Source organism: Clinocottus analis, unplaced genomic scaffold, assembly GCF_023055335.1.
Source record: "Clinocottus analis isolate CAN_PGR_092001 unplaced genomic scaffold, fCliAna1.0.p SCAF_25, whole genome shotgun sequence".
NCBI lineage: Eukaryota > Metazoa > Chordata > Actinopteri > Perciformes > Cottidae > Clinocottus > Clinocottus analis.
In genome coordinates, this window is record NW_027175987.1 from 2,232,665 (window position 1) to 2,254,056 (window position 21,392).

General features: G+C 42.8%; 2 protein-coding genes across 3 annotated transcripts in view; one reads left to right on the top strand and one right to left on the bottom strand.

Annotated features, from left to right (window-relative positions):
* The window catches only part of tnni3k (TNNI3 interacting kinase), a 16,919-nt gene extending 13,009 nt beyond the window's left edge, over positions 1-3,910 (top strand). For both annotated transcript variants that reach the window (XM_068591337.1, XM_068591338.1), the window contains 4 exons: positions 514-573; positions 648-820; positions 2,296-2,375; positions 2,749-3,910. In XM_068591337.1, coding sequence (XP_068447438.1) covers positions 514-573; positions 648-820; positions 2,296-2,375; positions 2,749-2,828 — 393 coding nt within the window. In that variant the 3' untranslated portion in view covers positions 2,829-3,910. The remainder of the gene's footprint in view (positions 1-513; positions 574-647; positions 821-2,295; positions 2,376-2,748) is intronic.
* On the bottom strand, positions 3,232-17,149 carry erich3 (glutamate-rich 3). The gene is made up of 14 exons (XM_068591330.1): positions 16,965-17,149; positions 14,797-14,890; positions 14,094-14,219; positions 13,906-13,977; positions 13,584-13,712; positions 12,157-12,315; positions 11,516-11,719; positions 10,749-10,929; positions 10,245-10,431; positions 9,666-9,898; positions 9,382-9,528; positions 8,746-9,108; positions 7,599-7,736; positions 3,232-7,501 (listed from the first exon to the last, which is right to left on the bottom strand). The coding sequence occupies exons 1-14, from the start codon at positions 16,982-16,984 to the stop codon at positions 4,059-4,061; spliced, it is 5,496 nt and encodes a 1,831-aa protein (XP_068447431.1). The 5' UTR covers positions 16,985-17,149; the 3' UTR covers positions 3,232-4,058.
* Between the last annotated feature and the right edge of the window lie 4,243 nt (positions 17,150-21,392).

Consider the following 21,392-nt stretch of genomic DNA (forward strand, 5'->3'; position numbering starts at 1 on the left):
AGAAGCAGATTTTACAACACTGCTCTCAGATGTGCGGCACAAATATTATCTGAAATTGTCGAGAGAATCACTTAGGAATAGTATGTGAACAAAGCAGGAGGAGAAAAGTATAGACTAAAATCATAAGTGAAGAACTTTCAAAGTTTGTCGTGTGTTTTCTTTCTTTACTGCGTTGTATTCTTGTTGTTGTTGTTCTTGTTGTTGTTGTAGTGTGGCGTATTAAAGCTCAGACAGACCGTGGCCTCTATCTGAGGATGCATAATTGAACAGCCCCGGGGTGGCCGTGTTTGTTCTTCTACAGCGAGGCACGAGATCTGAGGACTGCTTTTGAAGCGGAGTTCACCTTTGCTTCGTGTGTGGGTGGACTGAAAATGAGTCCAACATACTCTGGACACTCTGAGAGAATACAAGTGTGTCCGTCTGTTGTGGGAAACAAATGATTGATTGTTCAGCATTGAAGCGGAAATAAATTATAGTCAGCTTCTTTTTTTTTCTTTTTTTACCCCATTTCAGGACAGGCCCGTGTTCTCCGAAGTGGTGTCCAACCTGGAGGAGTGCTTGTGCAATGTGGAGGTATATATTACCCTCCTATATTCTTAGATGTTGAACACCGCAGTGCACGGTTCCTCATGTTGTTTGTGTGGCAGCTGATGTCTCCGGCCTCCAGCAACAGCAGCGGCTCCCTGTCGCCCTCCTCCTCCTCCTCTGACTGTCTGCTCGGGCGAGGAGGACCCGGCCGGAGCCACGTGGCCGCCCTGCGCTCCCGCTTCGAGCTGGAGTACGCCCTCAACTCTCGCGCCTACGCCTTCTGGAGTCAGAGGTTAGAGCGCTCGCGTCTCGCGCTGGAGGCGGAGAGGCCGAGAGCAACCAACCGCGCAGTGGCCACGTTCACGCCCAACCAGTAACCCACCCTTAAACCAGGTTTTAACCAGCTGAAGCTGGTTGCATGAGGCGCTGGTTACCCTGCTGTTGTGTCTTTCTAGTTTACTGACTTAACCATTTCTTTATGTTGTTTTTTTTTTATTTTCACGCGACTAAATAGCTATGGAAGCCTAACCCTATGAGTTAGCATCTCATAATTATGAGATAATCACTTGAAATGATGAGATAGTTCAGTCATAATGATGACAGGATCTTGATTTTTTTTATCACAGCGGTGGAAACGGGCTTCTGTAGAATAACAGACATAAAGTTGACGATCTAACACTTCCCCGGCTGACACAACAGTTGGCTTTTAGCGATATATTATTGTCGCTCAGGTATTGACAGAGCAGCAATATCTAAATATATAGTTATTATTGTCAAATGGCGACAATAATAACTATATATTTAGTTTAATCTGTGTTTTTGTGGCTGCGGAGACAACATATATATAGTTATTATTGTCGTCATTTTAAAGGGAGCACAGATCACATGTCTTGATTTAGTTAATGATCTTTACAAGTTACAAGCAGATGAGACTTTAAAATGAGCTAAAAGATTGGTTGAAAAAGCCAAAACCAAGAAATCTGAAGTTGTTTTCCACCAGGAGGAGTTGCATTACATGTTTTGGCTTAAACCTCTGCTAACAGGAATGTGTCCGAGTTTGCTGTAACTTGGCCATGCTTTGTCGAAGCGACTCCCTTTGAACAATCGGTATACCAGTAACAGTTAAGACCTCCAGAGACTTACTGGAACAGTGAGGATTTGTAGTTGCTGGGATACAGAACAGGAAACAAAAGGAAAGCAAATGCAATAAAACATGCATGGCATCCCGGCCGAGGAGGAAGGCCTCCGTGAGGCGCCTGGCTTTCATGCTCTGCGCTGTGTGCGTCTCCATGTGTGTGTGTGTGTGTGTGTGTCGGAGCCTGGTAACAGTCGCTATGAACCCAGAAACAAGAGGTGGGGTTATTGTGGTGGGGCAATGTCTTCTCTGTAACTCCCCCGATGTGTGAAAAGTTAAGACACAACCTTTCTGGGTGTTCACATTCCCCCCAAAAAAGTGTAAATTCATCCACTTGGAGATTACATTGTTTACATATCATGGATGTATTGCACACTATGTTCAAATATCAGTAAGCAGTGTGCAGGTTGTGTGTGCGGTGGCCTCGTCAAACCCGTCAGCCACGTTGCACACTGAACTCCTGAAGAGAAAGTGAGAGCAGGACATTACATATTGAATTTCTCCTGCTTCTATTGGTCTCATCTCGCCTGTCTCTCTCCATGTAAACGAAGCTGTATATATTTCTGGGCTGGTGTTGTTCCACGTGTAGATTAATGAGTGAGGGTTGATTTGTTGTGCTTTTGTTTTTTCAGTGAGCGGCGTCGAGCATCCGGAGGCCTTTCACTGGAGGAACTCAGGAGGAACATGCAGTTTTCGCCTGTCGACCGAAATGGTTCGTTCGCAGGATAAATGGAAAGACGTGTTCTTATGCAATTGTTGAGTATTCTTAAGATAGCGACTCTGTGCTCATTCCATGCATACCTGATGAACAATAATCTAAAGTATTGTAATGTACACATAGACATGATATATGTGCAAGTCCAATTTTGACAAACTAAACGATTACAACTCTACGCCATGTTGATTGTATTTTTTTTTAGCTGACAATAACTTGTTTATTTCTGTTTCCTTTCAATGTTATTGTTGGACCTTTTTGCCATTTTTAAACCTTTTTGCAAAGTGTGGAATAATAGTACTCATGTTATAATTTCAAAACGGACCATAAATGATGAGTCACAGTTGTGATTGATTTGTCTCTTTTTCAGGGTACGTGTCTGATCCCATGAGCACGATGAGATTCTGTTCCTCTTACAGCAGCAGTGGAAGCTTTGAGGACAGTAACTAAACCCCTCTTTTCCATATTAATGCAGACATGCATGCCGGTTATTGACAGTTCATTTTAAGTTCAACTGTACGATTATAGAAGTAGTAGATATTGTGAACTAACTTGCAAACCAATTTGTACTTTGTTGTAGCGTACTGTACTGAGTTGTTTATGAGTTTACAGTCCATTAGTTAGTTCCCAGTTTGTAGTTTGTTTATACATTATGTAATCTTTTTTTTTTTAAATATCTTGCTGGTGCTTTTGTTTTGTAAATACTGTATGTGTGACGCGGACAATCATTTCATGTGCACATGGTTTGCATTAATCTGAAATCCAAGTTCCCGCTCAATGTGTGCCTTCATTCAATGTGCACACGTCTTCAAATAAAAAGAAGAAGCAGAAAGTCACTGTTCATCTCTATTATTCCTCTTTATTATTTCCGAGTGGCCAAATCACACAAACGTTCAGTCACTGAAATGATGAAGCCGCACAAAATCTGATGAAAGAAATATAAATAAATATGAAGTATCTTTTTTTTTAAATTTCATTTTAAATAAGAGGTAGTGTTAGCAGCGATAATGGCACAACTCAGTGCCTGGATTTGACATTTCACAAAGTTTCATTCCACTTATTATTAACCCAATATTGAATGATGTCATATAAAGAAATAACTATGTAAAAGCACTAAAACTGTCATTAACACAGACGCAGTGCAATTACAGATCTCTGATCAACTGATCGAGTACTGTAACATCAGTGGAAATGTAAAGTGTACTTGGGACAGACTAAGCTGTGGGACTCCAACGACGATGTATTATTCAAGAGTTCGTCAGCGTGAGTGGAAGAGTATCTGCTTACGGGGAATCGGTGATAGCAGATACCTCTCGCACTCCGCCTCTTTGTTACCAACAATAGGAAGAGATGGTCTATTGTAAACATTTCATACCGCCGTCAAAACTCATCACGCGGCTTCTTCTTTTGGGTGATTGAAGGATGACGACTATTTAGGAAGCCATTGTGATGTAAACACAGAAACTACGAGACACTTGAAGGCCTCTTATCGTATCTGATGTTATCTCGTATTCACTTTTGGAAAACTGACAAATAAAACAAATTGACTACCATCTGATTGTCTAACTGCTCCTTTTTTTTAAAATATAAATGTTCACTTTCAATTGAACTTCTTGTGTATACATTCTCTTGTAAAGTAAAGCATCACCGTACCTTAGTGCCACTCTGAGGTGCGGAGCCTTAATGTCCACTCTCTGTCCTCGCGGCGGCCAGCAAAGGATATGAACTTGGACCGAACAGCGTTTCATCCACTGAGAAAGTGCTCAGCCGGTCTTTACTCACAGTGTGTTTGATGTCTTGGATCAGTTGCACGTCCCGCTTGTCTTCGCTCACGCTGGCGTCTGACGATTCAAGTCGCGTGTCGCCGAGCTTGGACTCCTCCTGGCACTCCTCCTGGCTTCCATCGTCGGACTTGGACGTCGTAAAATCGGTTATTTCCGTAACTTCTCGACTTTGTTCGTCGCTTCTGCCCCACGTTTCTTCACTTTCGTTCGGTCCGTCCGCTTTCAATCTGGAGAGCCCCTCTGGACTGGTCCAATGTTCGCGATGCTCTTCTGTTTCGGACGATGGAAGACGACCTTTCACCTCTTCAATTGCCGTTTGTGTTCCTGGACCATTATCAGTAGTTTTCTCCTCAGAGACGCTCTCAGGTCCGCTGGTTAATGAAAGACGAGTTCCTGCAAAGCTTTCCACTTCAGTTTTAGAAACGTCCGTTGGCTCAGAGTTGTCCTGCATTAAACCCTCTTGCACCTTGTCTCCTTCCAGAGATGCTCTGCTTCCTTTGTGCTCCTCTGACCTCATGTCTCTCCCGCTCACAGACTCCTTATCATTGTGTTCACTCCCTGTTTTTGGGATGAAGAGCTTCACCTCAGTCTCCTCCCCTTGCAGTTTGTCTCTCTCACACGGTTCACCGTCTTCGGAGGGATTGCTCTCGATGTTGGACACCACGGTCTCCTCTTTGCTTTTGTCCTCCGACTCGTCTCCGTCCTCCGGCGTGTGCTCTTCTTCTCCTTCTTCATTCCCGGACCCCTTCGCCATCTTGGGTGGACTCGCTGACCTCGACGGCTCTGTGGATTGCGTCGCCTCCTCACTGGAGTTGGACACCTGAGCGTCTGACGTCGACTCCTTCAAGTCTTCCAGAGGCTCGACGAACGTCTCGAAATACTTTGACGTTTGATGCATGGTTACCCAGTTGGTGACCAGATCCGTGTTGTCTTCTCTCGCCAAGGCCCCCGGAGCGTCGTTCCCAGCTGCAACGCTCTCTTCTGGGGCGTCGTCGTTTGGCGTGAGCCGTGACGGCCGCGCTTGAGGGTTGAGCAGGACACTGGCTCCTTCCTCCGAGGCCTTGCTCGCCTCCTCTGTGTCGGCAGCGGATAGGTCCTCGACGGCGGCATTTTCCTCAGCGTGACGGCGATTGCCGCTCGTGGAGTCAGACGGTGCGGTGGACTCGTCTAACTGGTGAGGCGTATCGTCGGAGCTCACAGCGGCGGGGGATGCAGATTGTGCCGGATCGACCGCTGAAGCAACGATGACCTCGCTGACGTGACTCTGGACGTCGTCGCTCTTTTGCATCACGTCAGATGAATCGTTTTCAGGGTCAGAAATGTTGACATTTTCATCTTGTGTTGTTCCGCCGTCCTTTCCGTCGTCGGATTTAGATTTCACTTTTACTTCTGTGCCAGACGTCTTCGGCTCGGGGTCATTTTCAGTGGATCCGTCTTGCTTTTCCACGCCGTCGCTCTCGTCCTGGCTTTGTACGACGTCGGCGGCATCGGGAGCCTCGTCAACTTTGTCGTCTTCTTGTTTTTCCGCACCATCTCCGGACTCCACAGTTGCGTCTTTGACCTCCGTGCTTTGACCTTCTGTGGGTTCCTCTGTTCTTCCGCCTTCCTCGGTATTCACTGCTGTTGTTGCATCATCCCGCCCCTCCGTTTGAGCCTCTCCCTCGTCCTCGTGAGCTTTGTTCTCTGCTCTGGTAGAAATTTCACCATTTTCAACATCAACGTCTGCGTTTTCGCTGTTATCCCTCCCTCCTTTTGTTTCTTTGGTCACATCTTCAGCCTCCGTCGCAATGATTGGCGTCTCTTCAGCCGTTTTAGTCTCCTGTGCTACATTTGCTGCTTCCCTGTCAGTGACATCCTCTGACTCAGCAATATTTTCATCAGATATTTTCACATCATTCCTATCTGCATCGCCGCTTTTCTCAGATTCCTCTGGAATCTCAGACATTTCTTCTCCTTCTGCAGTCTTATCAGTGACATCGTTTTCCTCTTCAGATTCGTCATCATCTTTATTCTCCGCGTTGTCCTCGTTCTGATCTTTCTCTTCCTTTTCTGCCTCCTCGTCCTCTTCATCAGCAGCCGTGTTCATCTTTCCACACTCATTAGTTTCATCAGTTGCGGCTGCCTTTTCTTCAGAGTCCTCATCGCCGTGTCTATTCTTGACACAGTCGCCATCTTCGTCCCTCTCTGTCTTTTCGGATTTGTCTGCATTGTCCTTCACTTCTTCTTCACTGCGGTGTTCCTCATTTGCATTGCCTTCAGTGTTTTGAGTCACATTTTCCTCATTTTCTATCCTTGCCTTACTCTCATTATTCTTTTCTTCTTCTGTCTCATCTTTATCCTCCTTTCCACTTCCCTCTCTATTTTCACCATCTGTTGTCTCATCTGCTTTTGTTTGTTTTTCCTTCTCATTACCTTCCGCTTCACATTTCTCCTCCACCTCATCGTCTATTCCCACGGAGGATTTTTCTGTCTGCTCTTCTCCCAGATCCCCCCTGTGTTGTTGATTGTCATCTTTACTATCCTCTACTGCTGACACTTCCTCCCCTTTAATATCCCCGTTGCTGCTCTCATCGTTTGCGTCTGCTGTTTTATCAACTGTGGTGTCTCCGCTTCCCTCCGACGAGCTGCGTGAATCCTCCGCTGTGACTTCCGTCTCTGATGCCGCTTCGCCGTCCTTGCTGCCTCCCCGCGGCCTCTTCTCTGTGTCGGTCTCAGGTGCCTCTTCACAGTTGAGGGCCTCTCGCTCCTCTGAGGGCTCTGCTTTCATCTCCATTGTCTCGCTCGCTGTCATCGCCTCCGCCTCTGCATTATCAGGCGCTGCTGTCTCTTCAGTCTTTTTATCCGGCTCTGATACCGATGACTCATCCTCCTCGGCGCTTTTGGTTCCTTGCCCCGTCTCGTCAGCTTCCGCTTGGGTTTTGTCCTCGGTTTTGTCCTCGGGTTCTTCGTCTCTCTCTGCAGCCTCACCATCTGTGGATTTAGCTGCAGCATCTTCCTGAGGTTCTGACGTCTTGTCATCCTCAGTAATTTCCTCCGCAGATACAGGATGCACAGCTGTATCCTCTGTGTCCTCTGGTTTATCATTCTCGGCTGTGTTCTTGCCTTCTTCTGGCGAAGCCTGTTGATCTGCCTCTTCTGTTCTGGCCGTCTCACCTTCAGTGCGATCACTGTTCTCCTGGTGCTCTTGTTCAGTGTCGTTCTCCCGATCTTTTGGCTCTGACGTCTCGTCGTGATCCTTTACCACTTCAGTTTCACCAACAACACCTTCTTCGCATTTTGTCTCCTCTTCAAAGGACTGTTGCTGTTCTGTAAATGTCACAGATGTCACTGCGACTGCATCTGCAAATACAATGGCGAGAATGTTTAGGAAAGTCAGTTGTTTCACTGAAAGAGTTGTCTTTTTTTATTTGAATGACAATGAATGAAAGGCGGGTACCATTGCTGTCCTGTTCAGGGCCTTTATCTGTGGACTCCTCCTCCTCTTCCTCAGTGCTGGTGTCGCTCATTTCGGGCTCTGAGCTGCACTGGGACTCCTTCAGTATGGCTTCTGCCAGCTTCTCCTGCACAGATTTGGCTTGGGAGAGACAAAGAGACAGTAATATAAGCTCATATTAAAGCTCAGGGTGACAAACAATGTCAGATTGTTGAGGCAATGAATAAGGCAGTACTTGAACAACGCAAATGTAATATGAGAACTGAGCCAATGAAGAAACATCTCAGCCACAAACAATAGAATGTCTTTAATTTTTCCAGGTGCAAACAGAACATGCAAAATGATAATTAACATGCACGGAAAGAAAAAAACAACACGTAAACAAGCGTGATTCAGGACACAACCAGAATAGAAACACAATGCACAATCTCTTAAAAGACCTCAAAAGATCATTTTTCGGATGGGCCTTTGAAACTCCCGATGATAAAAGATGAAAACAAAGAAAGAATATCACTGAACTTTGGCACTTAAATGCGTTACGCAAACAGATCCCTGGAGCTCGGTTTCGTTGAGGAAACTTACAAATCTGGTTTCATCTGATTAGATATTGAAGACATTACAAAGTAGATTTGTTTGGGTGCACTCGACTAATACAGCCACGTGTGTTCGAAACACACGAGCTATATTTTCAAATGTTTATGTATTTCACATCATTATTCCTTTAACCAGAACAGCAAAGCAAGCATAAGTCAGAACAGGCTTTCTTAAAGTGATACAAATACAATTAAAATATTGTCACAGGTTAGAATCTCTTATTGACATCTCGAAAATCATTTTGAATAAAAATTGACTTTGACTTTAAAAAGGGGATCAGACAGGAAAGCATCACACACAAACACATGAAAAATAAGCAAAACAATAAAACATGTCATTTTTCCACTATCATACTCATGATCACAAACTGACAACACAGACGTGTGGTAGTTATGTAGCTGTCGTCAGGTCGAAACTGCTGCACACAGACACGACACATACAGTGGACGACAAGCTCTGGTTGCTATCATAGTGGAAAAACCTCCATAAAAGATGGACTGATCCATTTCTCACTCAGGCGAAAGCTCCAGAGCTGTATTTGTTGGTCTGTACTCACCTCGCTCCGGTTCCTCCTCCTGTTTGTTCTCATCTACCGTTTTCTCCACCTCTTTGTCTCCTGAGGTGCCGCCACTCTGTTTATTCTCGTTGCCCGAGGTGACGCTGGTGTCGTAGGCCTCTGACTCCGTCGCGTCCTGTACGTCTGAGTCTTTCAGCACAGCCGGCTCGGCCTCGGCGGCAGCGGCTTCTTCCGGGTTCGGTTCATCTTCTTCTTTGTCGGGTGGAACAGCGGTCTCCTCCTGATCGACCTCTTTAGGTTGCTCTGCTTTCTCGTCCTCTCTGGAGTCTTTGGTGTCTTCAGCCTCGCTCTCATCCCGGTCGCTGCCTGAGGAGCTGGAGCCCGAAGGAGACTTTAAGTCCTCTGTGCAAGAAAGATAAAGAATGTTTTTATTTATATATTAACAGAAGGAAAAAAATCCTTTCACAGTGATTTGATGCATGATTAACCCTTTCACAAGATTACTACTTTACAGATGACACGTATATAAAGTTCAACATCTCATTGAAATATAGGCTGCAGAATTATTCTGTTTTGCTGTAAAAGCGGTTGTCAAATGAATAAATAGTGTGTGATTAAATGGTACTTTACTCTCAGTGATTTTCCTCATGTGTTCAAACAAGAGATTTAACCCACCATCCCTCTCGTCGTCTTCAGTCTCAGAAGCGTCTCTCTCATTAACCTGCCTTTCAGTTTCACCAGATGGAGACGAGGATTTCTTTTCTTTGGCCTCCACGTCTTCTGGAGGGCCCTCGTCGTCTCCTTCAAAGTCTTCCTCGTAATCTGAGGAGGAAGACATGCGGAAGATTCCATATGGTACACTGTCGAGTAAATATCTGCAAAGTCTGACACAAGTATACATTTTTTTATTGGCGCACATGCTTTTTTTTTTGTTGTACTCTAGTGTTTTGTCATCGTACCATCTCTGACTTTGTCCTCCCCGGCTGCTGATTCTTCTTTGACTTGAGTCTCGGTGTCCTGTGGTTGGCTGGTTTCACACTCTGAATGGGACGCAGCGTCGTCCGCAGTCCTCTCCGTCTCCATGCCGGGGGCATCCCTATGGCTGGTGAGCGACTCCTCTCTGCCTTCATCTTCTTTGACCCTCTTTGGTGGAGGAGTGGGTTTCTTGTCCAATCCCATTGCTATGATGCACCTGAACAAAATAGCGTGATATATTATAAGCTTGATATTATTACTATGAAAAGGAGAGAAGGATACTGAGGAGTATGATACTGTCCACACATTCTATGACAAAAAAACATCGCGCCTACACTACCCACAGTGCAACTCGACCTCTGACCCTCGGTGAGATATTTTTGGCTGCAAACTTCAAGCAGAGATGAACAACAGACTACAGAGGTCTGGTAAACTCACTTCTCTCACTTTCTTGTATTCATTTTCAAACTTTTGAAGCCATTTTGTTTTCACAATAAGCAGTAGTACTCCCCAATACATACAACGCCGGATTGCCTCTTTTTAGACACAGCAGGTGACCTTACTTGTAACAGGGAGAGGCTCCCTCTACGCTGCAGAAACCAAAGTGTCCGTGCCTGCCACCGAGTCTGGAGCCCTTCCTGTGTTTGAACTCGCAGCAGGAGCTCAGCCGCTCCACCTGCAGCCCGTTCAGGAAGAAAGTCAAGCTGAAGGGGAAGCCTCGGTGTCGCCTTGAGATAAACTGGAAAGTCTCTGAGGGGAAGGTGGAGGATGTGGACAAGAGGGAGGAAGATTTTCAAGACCAAGAACATCGAATCTGTGAGACAACAACCCAAAATCATCTGAAATCATGCGAGGCATCTTTAAATATCCATACATATGGTTAAAAAATAATGATAGACAACAACTATATTAAAGACACATGAATAACAAAATTTAAAGTACATTTATAGACTCGTTGACACCTGTTTTCTCAAATGCTGTTATGCACACTTACATGATCTAAATCCCTTGTTTGTTTACACAAACACACACATATCTTGCAGACTATCACAGATCCTCACACTGACCTCCCTCGCGGAGCTTGCCCTTGAAAACACACAGGTTCTCTCCTCCACAGTGTTGCTGAAACACCTTGACCTCGTCCCTCATGTCCGTCAGGTCGTGGGAGAGATGCACCGCTTTACCGAAGTACATCAAGTTCACACAGACTCTGCTCTGCTGCACAGAGCTCCTCAGCATGGGCGGGTCCTGGGTGGAAAGACACCCGGACAGGTTAGCGTCAGTGTGATATCAATTTAATCCAGCTTTGGAGAATTATTTTAATATCCTAGTCCCAAATTTGATGTGACGGATCGTCACAGGTAGGTGTTATCGAGGTCTGGATGACATTCACACAACGTATATCACGATAATATAATGCAAAATATTCTTATAATATATCACTGACTTGTGTCTTCTTTTTAATATTATCTCACCTTGGATATTTTTCTCCTGATTAACAACAATATAAACAGTTGAAATGGACAAAAATAAGGTCAGCAAGAGATTCGTAATGGTGTCAAATTCATCCTTTACATTTATTTCCCTAATTGTCCATCCATAAGGTTAGTAACCACTGAGTTAAATAAATGTTTAACAACAATCTGTCAGTCCAGATTCCAATCTTCTGTTTTAGTATTTTGGCACACAGACCTCATCCTGCTAAGTCTTTCAAAAATCAATGAATCAACATTTTTTTTTTTAAATTGTTGTGAACTCAATGTTAACTGTAATCCATCTAAAGGGTTTGGGGTGGAATGTTTTGTTTCCAAGGAAAACCAAGAGACATCCAGACCTCACTGACGTCCGCTCCGCTGGAGGTGGGACGCAGTCTGCGGCCCCTGAGCGTGCCGCTCATGGTGACCTTTGACCCCCTCTCTTTCCTCTTTGTGGCCGGAGGCACCGGGGTGACAAAGTTGTTGATGACCGGGAGGCAGTAGGGCGAGATGCCACGGGAGGGCTCCGTTGTGGTCAAACGTCTCCGGGACGCCTTGTCCATCTTTGAGAGAGGTTAACAAACACACTGTGAAAGGCTGCAGTGTGTCTGTTGTTGTTTTATTAAGGTAATAGGTCATACGTTTGTGAATGTGCTTGTAAAAATAGACAAAGATTTATTGGAGTGTTCCTCCATAAGTGATGTGGAATTGTTGTTTTTTTCTTGCTTTTACACAAAATATGTTGATGAGCTTGCATGCCGCTGTAAAACATACTGTATAATGAATACAGTTCACAATTTTTACACTGCCTATACAACTGCAAAGTGTCATGCATAGTTTTCAAACAATGTTACTAAAGGAAGCTCATATTGATCTCACTGGAAACTAGAAACTAATATAATTCTGTCTGTGCAGGAAAAGTGTCGTGCACGGTCTCTCTTTCCGAGCAGGCACATGAAGGGGTGAATGAATGAAGGATTCTCAGGTGTCGCGGCCTCACGGTGCAGTTGAGCGGCTGCTCGTGGTCATTGGTGGACTCCAGCAGTCGGGGAGGGGAGCCGCGTCTGAGCGAAGCTGTGGTGCTGTTGCTGTGGATCGGCTTCAGGCGCACCGGCCTCTGCATCTTCCCCGGAGCCGTGTTGGGTCGGGACGAGCCCGGCTGCAGCACCAGTGACACACACACACACACACAGTCAGCGTTCTGCCCAGTTACTAACACTGTGCATGTATCGCTATGGAAAGCAATAAAGTACAGTGTCAAATCAGCGTCACCGCTGTGAACACAAGGCTGTGAATTCAGGACATTTTTTTAACATATTATTGTTGATTTCTTTCAAACAAGTCTCTACCTGCTGAATTGTGAGATGTTTGCAGACATAAGACGGGAACTTTTACAGGGTAAACACAGAAATCGAAGGCAGGATTATCAGCTCTGTGACTTTTTATGTTACAAAGATAACTCGCTGCCTAAAACTGTTATCTGCACACACAGCAAACTGCAGCCGAGCCAGCTCTTTAAACCATTACATCACATTTAGCGACTTACATTTTTTGCTCTATACATTGTCGAAACAGCAACAGGGAGTAATTAGGGGTTAAGTGTCCTGCTCAAGGACACAACAACGTGGACTAACGGAGCTGGGGTTCAAACCACTGATCCTGTGACTGAAAGACAGGCACGCTAACCACTGAGGCAGTCGCCCAGACCCAAGTGTGAGTGTAAACATGCAAACTATTAACACGCACAGATAATCATTTTCATTACAGACATTCCGCATATTTGGTACCTATTAAACTAACAAGATGAAACGTGTTAATTAATTATGTTTAAACGGGCTGGAGGGCGGATTTTATTACCTTTGGCAAGCGTTAAGCGAACTGTGCAGCTGTCAGGCTTGAATGCATTGGGATAATGCATTTTGAAACATTGTTTACCAGGCAATAAAAACATATTTCACTTTTTTTTTTTAATCTTGGAAAACAATAAATATATATAATCAAGGTTTTTAACTAAAAGTTGAAGTTTTACACTCAGACATAGTATTTTACGGACCATGTCGTGGCATTTACGAACCTTCTTAGCATGACGGAGATGCTGTAATTAAAGGTCAAATTTCAACGGCACTCGATTAAAAACTTGGATCAAATTAATAAATGTGACATCCCGAGGACGATTTCTTACAGTTACACACTCTTGCAAAACATTTCTCTATGAATATAGACTCGACACTTTAATAACGTACTTGTTTTAACATACTCTTACTTGCTTGTTTATCATATTTTCTAATTTGAAATGATGTCTTTTATTATTGTGTAAATTGTGACGCACCGTTCACCGAGCCAAATTCCTCGTTTGTGTAACGTACTTGGCAATAAATAAGTTCTGAATCTGATATCCACTCAATCAGGTCGGATGTTTAGACTCACGGACTCGGAGGATTCGGAGTGCTCCCCCTCTGGCCCAGAGTGTTGTTTCCGGATGCACCTGGCACCCGTGGGTGGGCGTGGAGACAGGATGCGGATGATGTCTTCTTCATACCTTTTCGAGCGCTCCACCTTCCAAACGAGACGATTCATTTCATGTTGTTGAGATTGTTTTTGTAGCTCTCGCAAAAATGATTTATTAAAAATGGCACTGTAAATTATGGTAAATGCTAATACTGTTTTGTTGTTTTTGTTTCATAGGATTCAAGAGTCATTGCGTTACAAAATAGAGCAACGGAGCAGTGTTAAAATGTAAATGATGTACTTTGATCTTATGCACTCTTTCCCTCCTTGAAAACTCCTCCAGTTTCCTTTTGATCTCTATTTGATGGACACGCTGTATGAGAGGGGCACAGAAAGCATTTGCATAATTTATTATTCAAGGAGAAGCACAGATTAGCTGACAGTGTTTTACATTGTGTTTTCGTCCCTGGTACAATATGTTTCTCCCACCTCCATCTCCAGCACCTTGTGGAAAATGGCCTGGGCCAGACATTCTCGAACGTGTCTCTGGTGGGCTCTCTGGATCAGCTTGTGTCTGTACTCCTTGTCTGGAACGATACGCCCACTCCTGGTGATCTGAGGACAGCAACACTCTCAGCAGGGTTCAAGCTACGGGTCTTTGAAGACAACAACCTTTCAAAATGAGGTCGCCAACAGCTGATTGATCCGGAATACTGTAAATGCCTCTTTTTTTTTTCTATCAGCTTCCTGACACAATCTCTGAACACTTTTTACAGGTTTGATATTTGCAGGGCTTATCGAGAAAGAAAGATGACGATATGCACTTCAGGCAGAGGTGAGACCAAGTTTTGCCATTGTGTTGCTCGTCTCAAGTCTTCAAACTAAAGTCCCAAGTCCAAAAACTTTGAGTTTCGAGTACTCGGAAAGTAATAATGCACTGTTCACCAAATGTAATGCCATTTGCCCAAACCTCTGACTTTAGGATTTAGCGACATTTGAATCAGAAACTTCAGACAGGTGGTGGTCGGTTATGTCAATGCATCGCCATCGTCATCAGAGCCATGATTTCATAAATACTAAATAAGGTCACAACCATATTTGCTCAGCACCGACCACTTTACCATCCATTTAAGTGTTGTTGTAGTTGTGTACATTTCGTCCCCCACTAAATATCATCAACCCGCCAACGTACCAGTCCGGCTCTCTGCAGGTGTCTCCTGATCCGAGAGTTGCTGAAGTATCCAGCCAGATGTCTGTCTGTGAGACTGTTGTAGACGGAAATAAGTCTGCAGAAACGAGACCAATAACAACAACAAAAAGACTCAATTAATCCTGGCCAAAGACACTTCATTAGAAAAGGCTCAACTCGATGGCACCCAGACTTTAAATGTCGTCCTCTCCGTGCGTAACTGGAGAGTTCTTGATTACAGTTGGAAGAAAAACAGAATCTCAACAGGACGGTGTAGTGGGGCACAACACCGTGTTGGTTTGTTGGTTGGTTGTTGTTGTCTTGTCTTCATTAATGAGACACCAGGTCGTCCGCAGCCCGGCAAGTCTGAAAGTGTTTTTCCAACACAGATTTGATTTCCTCCGGCATTTGTGTACGAGACAACAGGATCTTACAACTGCGGGGTCTGTTACCGGTGTCCGGTTACGCACAGGAGTCAGAGGGGCCGGCACACTTAACCCCGTCGGCCTCCTCTTTGTGCACCTGGCGTGTTTGTCTCTGGTGCTCTTCAGCTCTGGCTGCGGTTTCTCTTTGAGCCACAACATGGTTGTCGAACTATCAAGTGCCTTTTTTTCTTCTTCTTTTTTTACCAAGACTTTCTCTGACCCTTTGATGCTTTGAGGAGACACGTTGCGCAACAATATGTTGTGCTAATGTGCCACAGCGTTGATCTTGACGTCGGTCTATTGGTACACCAGCCTGACAATTGGCATATGTTGACTCAACTCAAGGAGGTTCGTTGAGCCTCTGACGTGATTATCAGGATGTATATTGTACTTCTGGAATACATTTTATGCTTCATAAATCTGGAGCAAACTTCAGAAAACTACATTTCAAGTTATTTAAACCAAGGCTGAAGACTTTCCGTTTATCAATTAAAAAAGATATCAATTTCTTAGACTGCACTGTGTCTTTTATTCTTGTATTTTATCCGTCTTATAATATTTTAGCGTGTTTTAATAACCTATTCTTCCCTCTTTAACGGTTGTTTTTAATTGTATGTCAACGTCCTTTTATAATGTGTTTCTTTTGTACTTTGTCTCAAGGCTTCTGATGTTTTATGTAAAGCACTTTGAATTGCCTTGATACTGAAATGTGCTAAATAAATTATCATAAATCCTAAAAATCATAAAAACAGTAAAATAAGTCTGACTTGGTTGCATATCAAAGGACAAAATAAGCATCTGGACTCAAATCAAATCCAACACTCGAAAGGCAGGCATTAAAAATGTACTTGCACAAGTACACAAGAACTGTTTTATTATTACAGTAGTATGAAAGAAATATAGAAGTAAAAGTGTAATAATGCACGATAATGACGCATCGGCGTGTTATGCTACTTATACCACACTGCAGTTTTAGGTGAGGGGTGCTAATTTGAACTACTTCACAAAGTTTAATCCATTATAATGCATCATATTTTATGAAGTGTTTTCAAGATAAAATCTTAATCTGTCATGCCACGATAGCTGTCATTATATGTATATATGTATAATAAGAGAGAAAAAGTAGAAATATGTCATTGTAGTGGAGTGGAAGTTTGAAGTTGCACTTCAATAAGTTAACACTAAACATGAAGTTAAAATATTTACTTAAGTACTTGAGTACATGTACTTATTACATCCAACTAGTGGTAAAAGACTGCACATTTGCATTTTACACAATTAAGGATCCCAATGCCTCTTTGACAAAAAGAGTGTTTTCATCACTCTCCATCTTTGTTTCTTCTGGTCTTTTCAGGTTGTGTTCAATGTCACGAGTTGTTAAACTTGAAGCACTTTTTGTTGTTGTTGTTGTTGTTGTTGTTGTTGTTTTTGGTTGAAGTATTAGTACAGTAGGGCGAAGCCTAAAAGTATCATTAACTTAAAAGTAGTCAATTATTTCTCTGCGGTGACTTTGTAACGCTCGTGCTTCTTCTTGTTTGGTGACGCACGTTGCATAACAGCAGAATTAGCATAATTTAAGAGCCAATTAAAAGTAGTTAATTGTGCCTCTTCAGTGACTCGACATTTTACTCCAAAGACATACTTGTCTCAATTAGTTCGTTTAACTGTTTTGGAGCAATTACAGCAATTATAACGTCAGGAAGAATTAATTAAGAAAGTAAATATTAAACATTAAATTGAACTCACCCTGGGTTGAGGTGACTCATGGTTTTCAGCTCGAACCGAAAAAGCAAACAAACAAACAATATCTCAGGTAAGAATGGCCGCGGGGTTCGCTGGAAGACACCTGTGCCGATGTAAAGTCAGAATGAACCCGGCGGAGTTGTTATAAAGTCGGTCAGCTGGTTCTCGGCTGAGAGGAACTGCGGCTGCGCGGGACTGCGGCTGCGCTCCTCCCGGAGCGGAACTGATGACACTCGCCGGTTGCCATGGGAGGTCACGTGACGGGGCTGCCAATGGAGCTGGTTTCCACTTACAGAGAGTCCCACTAACATAGATAAGTTACAGATATTATCACAATACACTCGCTCACACACTCCGAAGTACATGTTTTTAGACAAATTCATTCATAAGTTTAATTACATTTATGTCTGGCCGTCTGATAAATAGCCGAGTGTGTGAGCTTCTTCTAAGTTCCCTGCTGTAGTAAAATGCCTTAAAGCTTAAATAAGTCATGAAAATACTCAGATCTTCTACTTTGGTAAAAGAGCTAGCTAATGTTGTTACGTTTAGCAACCGGAAGTGGAAATAATACAGGATTATTTTATCTCATCATATGTTTGTATGTATGTGTGTGTGTGTGTGTGTGTGTGTGTGTGTGTGTGTGTGTGTGTGTGTGTGTGTGTGTGTGTGTGTGTGTGTGTGTGTGTGTGTGTGTGTGTGTGTGTGTGTGTGTGTGTACAAAATCTCTGTAAAGTAATTATAGTTACTGCGGCTGTCAGATAGATTTAGTGGAGTAAAAATTACAATTGTTCCCTCTGAAATGTAGTGGAGTAGACGTGGAAAGTATCGCAGAAAATGGAATTACAATAACCTCAAAATCTTACTTAGTTATGTTCAATCATTTGATTCAATTTAGATAATAAGTTTTAAAGTAGAGGCAGAATAATGACTATAAAATACCTAGAGATTTGTAATGTTAAGTGATTTGACCAGTGGAAAAATCGTGTGAGAGAGTAATCAGAGACGTGTGTGTGTATATAAAATATTCTATTTTTCTTTTCTGCAGTTTACCAAGATGCACTTAAACTGCAGGTCCTCTGTGGCCCTCTTGTGGAGATGTGAAGAACTATTTCTAACAAGACAGTTCACATTTTCTATTAGTGTATACGAATAAACTCACCATGTCTAGTGTGAAACTCACTAGGACGACATCAACTCATTATGAATGTCTTATCTGATCACATGTTTTACATATTTTTAAAAACATAAGTGTGGTGGCTTTGCTTCCTGCTGCCCATCCTTCAGTGTCTCAGGGTCTTGATAATATGCTCCTACAATATGTAAAACATAGTTTTTGAATTTTATGGCATAAACTGCTCATTTTCATAATCAATTGAAGTATTCTGCTCTAGAGTCTCAGCATGGGTCCAAGTCTGGTCACTTGAGACTCTGTGATGAGAACACTGGAGGAAGAAGAAAAGGAAGAAGATCTGCAACAGCATATAATATAATATAATATAATATATATACATATATATATATATATATATATATACATATATATAAATATATATATATATATATATATATATATATATTTGTATACATATATTTGAAATGATATGTATTATCTATAATCTTAAATCATAAAATTGGATAACATAAATACTATAACCAGCACTGAGCTTCTCTTATGAATCCATAGAGCTTGTCTACATCATTTACGCATTTACTTATGCAAAGTATTTATTTGCTGCTATCTGCTGACACAATCATGTGTATTACATAAATTTGCTTTGACTGACTTGTTTTTATGTGCATGAATATATATATATATATATATATATATATATATCGTGCAGAGGGTAAAACTAAAGTCTGATATCCAGAGGCGTTACAGTCTTTTTCAAGTCTTGACCGTTTGCATTTGACACAAGTTTGAGGTTTTTCTTACAAAATAAACCAGAGTTGCACACACTGACCTTCACGTGACAACATGAAGGGACACACACAGCACCTGCAGGATAAAGACACAATCTTTGTGATCCAGTTGAGCTTTTACTGGACTTTTGGGAACTTTTACTGATTACGATTGGAAAACATCAAGCATTACAATGTGTAAACTGTAGAGCGGAGTACAGCACGTACACAGCACTATGACTGCTGAACGAATAATCATCAACATCAACATTACCATCATCATCATCATCATCATCATAATAAAGAACATGTATTTTTGTTACCCTGCTGCAAGGCTACATCCATATTCGGTAACACTTTATAATACACACATTATTTAGCATTAGTAAAGCATGAGTAAACACTTCATTCATCCTGTATAAAGCATCAGTAACTCATTAGTATGTCATTCATAAACACAGTTATACATGTTTTATTCTTGATTAATAGGCTTGATTATTATGCGTTTCATGATTGGGTTTTCATACTTTTTAAATGATGGATTCCCCATTTGAAAATTAAGAATATATTGCAAACCAATTAAGAACTTATATGACGCACTAACGGTTAACATGTGCTTTATAAACGGATTTTGATACTGCAATTCATTATTAATTCAGGTAGTTACTAGTCCTTAGTTAAGTATTTTGTGTGACCCCATCTAAAGTGCACGATCTATGCTTCATGACGCATTTTTAAGCAGTGCCTCAAAGCTAACACCAGTCTGAGTTATCTTCTCAACAGAAAAGGGAAATAGTTATTATAAAGTGTCACCTCATCTTCTTTTAATTCCCCCTCATATCTGGAAAATACAAAGAAATACAAGAATATAAGGAAGACGTACAGAATAGGAGGTAATTTATTTAAATGAGCTAAATTTAATGTATCATAATTAACATTCATATTTCCCCCCCAATTTCTTTATTCTCTTTTGACTGGCTGAGCGTTGCTTGGTGGACTCACACTGAGGTCGGTGCTTATTTTCACTCACCGGCATCGTGACATCGCTCTCTTCTCCTCTGGTCTCACACCAGGACGCCGGCACACACCTGTGGATGTCTGAGACGACCGGGCCGCGCGACACAGAAGGAGAGAAGCAGAGCGAGGGATGAGAGAGGAGAGGAGAGGTGATGAGAGACAGGAGAAGAAATGTTTTTCGACTGTGATTAATGATAAAATCAACATCTGTGTACATGTGGCGGTTGAATCAATGTGTATGTTGTTTGTGTAGCCACAACGGTTTTTAGTTATAAGACATTTCACAGCACAGTTTGAATCCTTATTTATATAAATCTAAAGACATGAGTATCAGAGTAGGGGTTGTTATTCTTATAGGAGTATGAAAAACACACAATTAGAATAAGTTGTTGCAGTTTCCTTATAAGAAAAAGGGGAAATAATTTCCTATACAACTATTAATAACTACTGTTGTTAGTGGTATTCTGTATATAGTATATAAGTATAACAAAGAGCAGCAGCTTGATGTTACAGTGTCCACTGCCAAATCAAGACACACATACTGTGTGTGTCCAAGAAATGTGTGTTGTGAGGCGAAATTAGACGATAAAAAAGTGTTTTCTAAGACCACAGTGATCTAACATCTTCTCAAAGTATTTCATTAACCATCAGAGCTGCGTAGAACATGCTTTCCAGAAATGAATCCCTTCTAACCTTCACATGTACAGATGTGCACCACAGCAGCGCTGAGCAGTGGACAAACAGGCGTCGACACACACTCGCTGTTCACTACCTGTCAAGCAGGTGGAATAGAGATGGATGCGCCGCAATAAACACGGTCATCCCGGCAGACGTTTCACCGTCTCCAAATGCCTAATACACAACCTATAAGTCTTAAAATAACAATTAGCGTAGAAATGGAAGAGGGGTGATTATAAATTCCATTCAGGAAAGGGGTCTTGGCTGTAAGCTGGGAGGTGGCAGGGAGATGTCGGGGAGTCATGCTGCTCTGAGATGGGGGGGCAGCAGTTTTTGCAATCAGCGTTAAATAGAGCAGTTTTGTGCCTGTGTGATTGTCAAGTGGGCCATTACTCGTTGATAAGAGCACTTTTTCCTTATGCCGCTCTGATTGGGCTGAGCATGCTGCTCCTTCTCGCACGCTGTCCCAATGCAATCAGGCCCCTCTTTCACTGCACTGCCATTTTCACTGCTGTGATTTCCACCCATCGGCCCCCAGCCAACGCAGCTTCCCCCCTCCCACTCCCCCTCCTCCCAAAACCCTCCCTGTACTCCCTCCCCCCCCGGCCCTCCTCCAGCACCCCAACCTCCCCCTACAGATTCGATGAGTACCCATTTACAGCAAGGAGAAAAGGTCATGCCAAAACTCGTTGTGTCAATTGTAAACCACCCCAATTCGGACTGATTTCAATGAAATAAATGAGTAGGTGCAGCCCTGGAGAAAGCAAAGGTCCATGTGGAAGTAGCAAATTAGGAGATTTTCTCAGAGGCTCACCGGGGCCAAACGCTCCACACTTC

What these genes read in the sequence shown, in the direction of transcription:
- erich3 (XM_068591330.1), bottom strand. Translation starts at nt 16,984, where the DNA reads ATGAGTCACCTCAACCCAGG. An exon ending in ACCTGCAGAGAGCCGGACTG is followed by an intron (nt 14,220 to 14,796) that starts GTACGTTGGCGG and finishes TGCTGTCCTCAG; the next exon opens with ATCACCAGGAGTGGGCGTAT. An exon ending in GCGGAGCGGACGTCAGTGAG is followed by an intron (nt 10,930 to 11,515) that starts GTCTGGATGTCT and finishes CTTTCCACCCAG; the next exon opens with GACCCGCCCATGCTGAGGAG.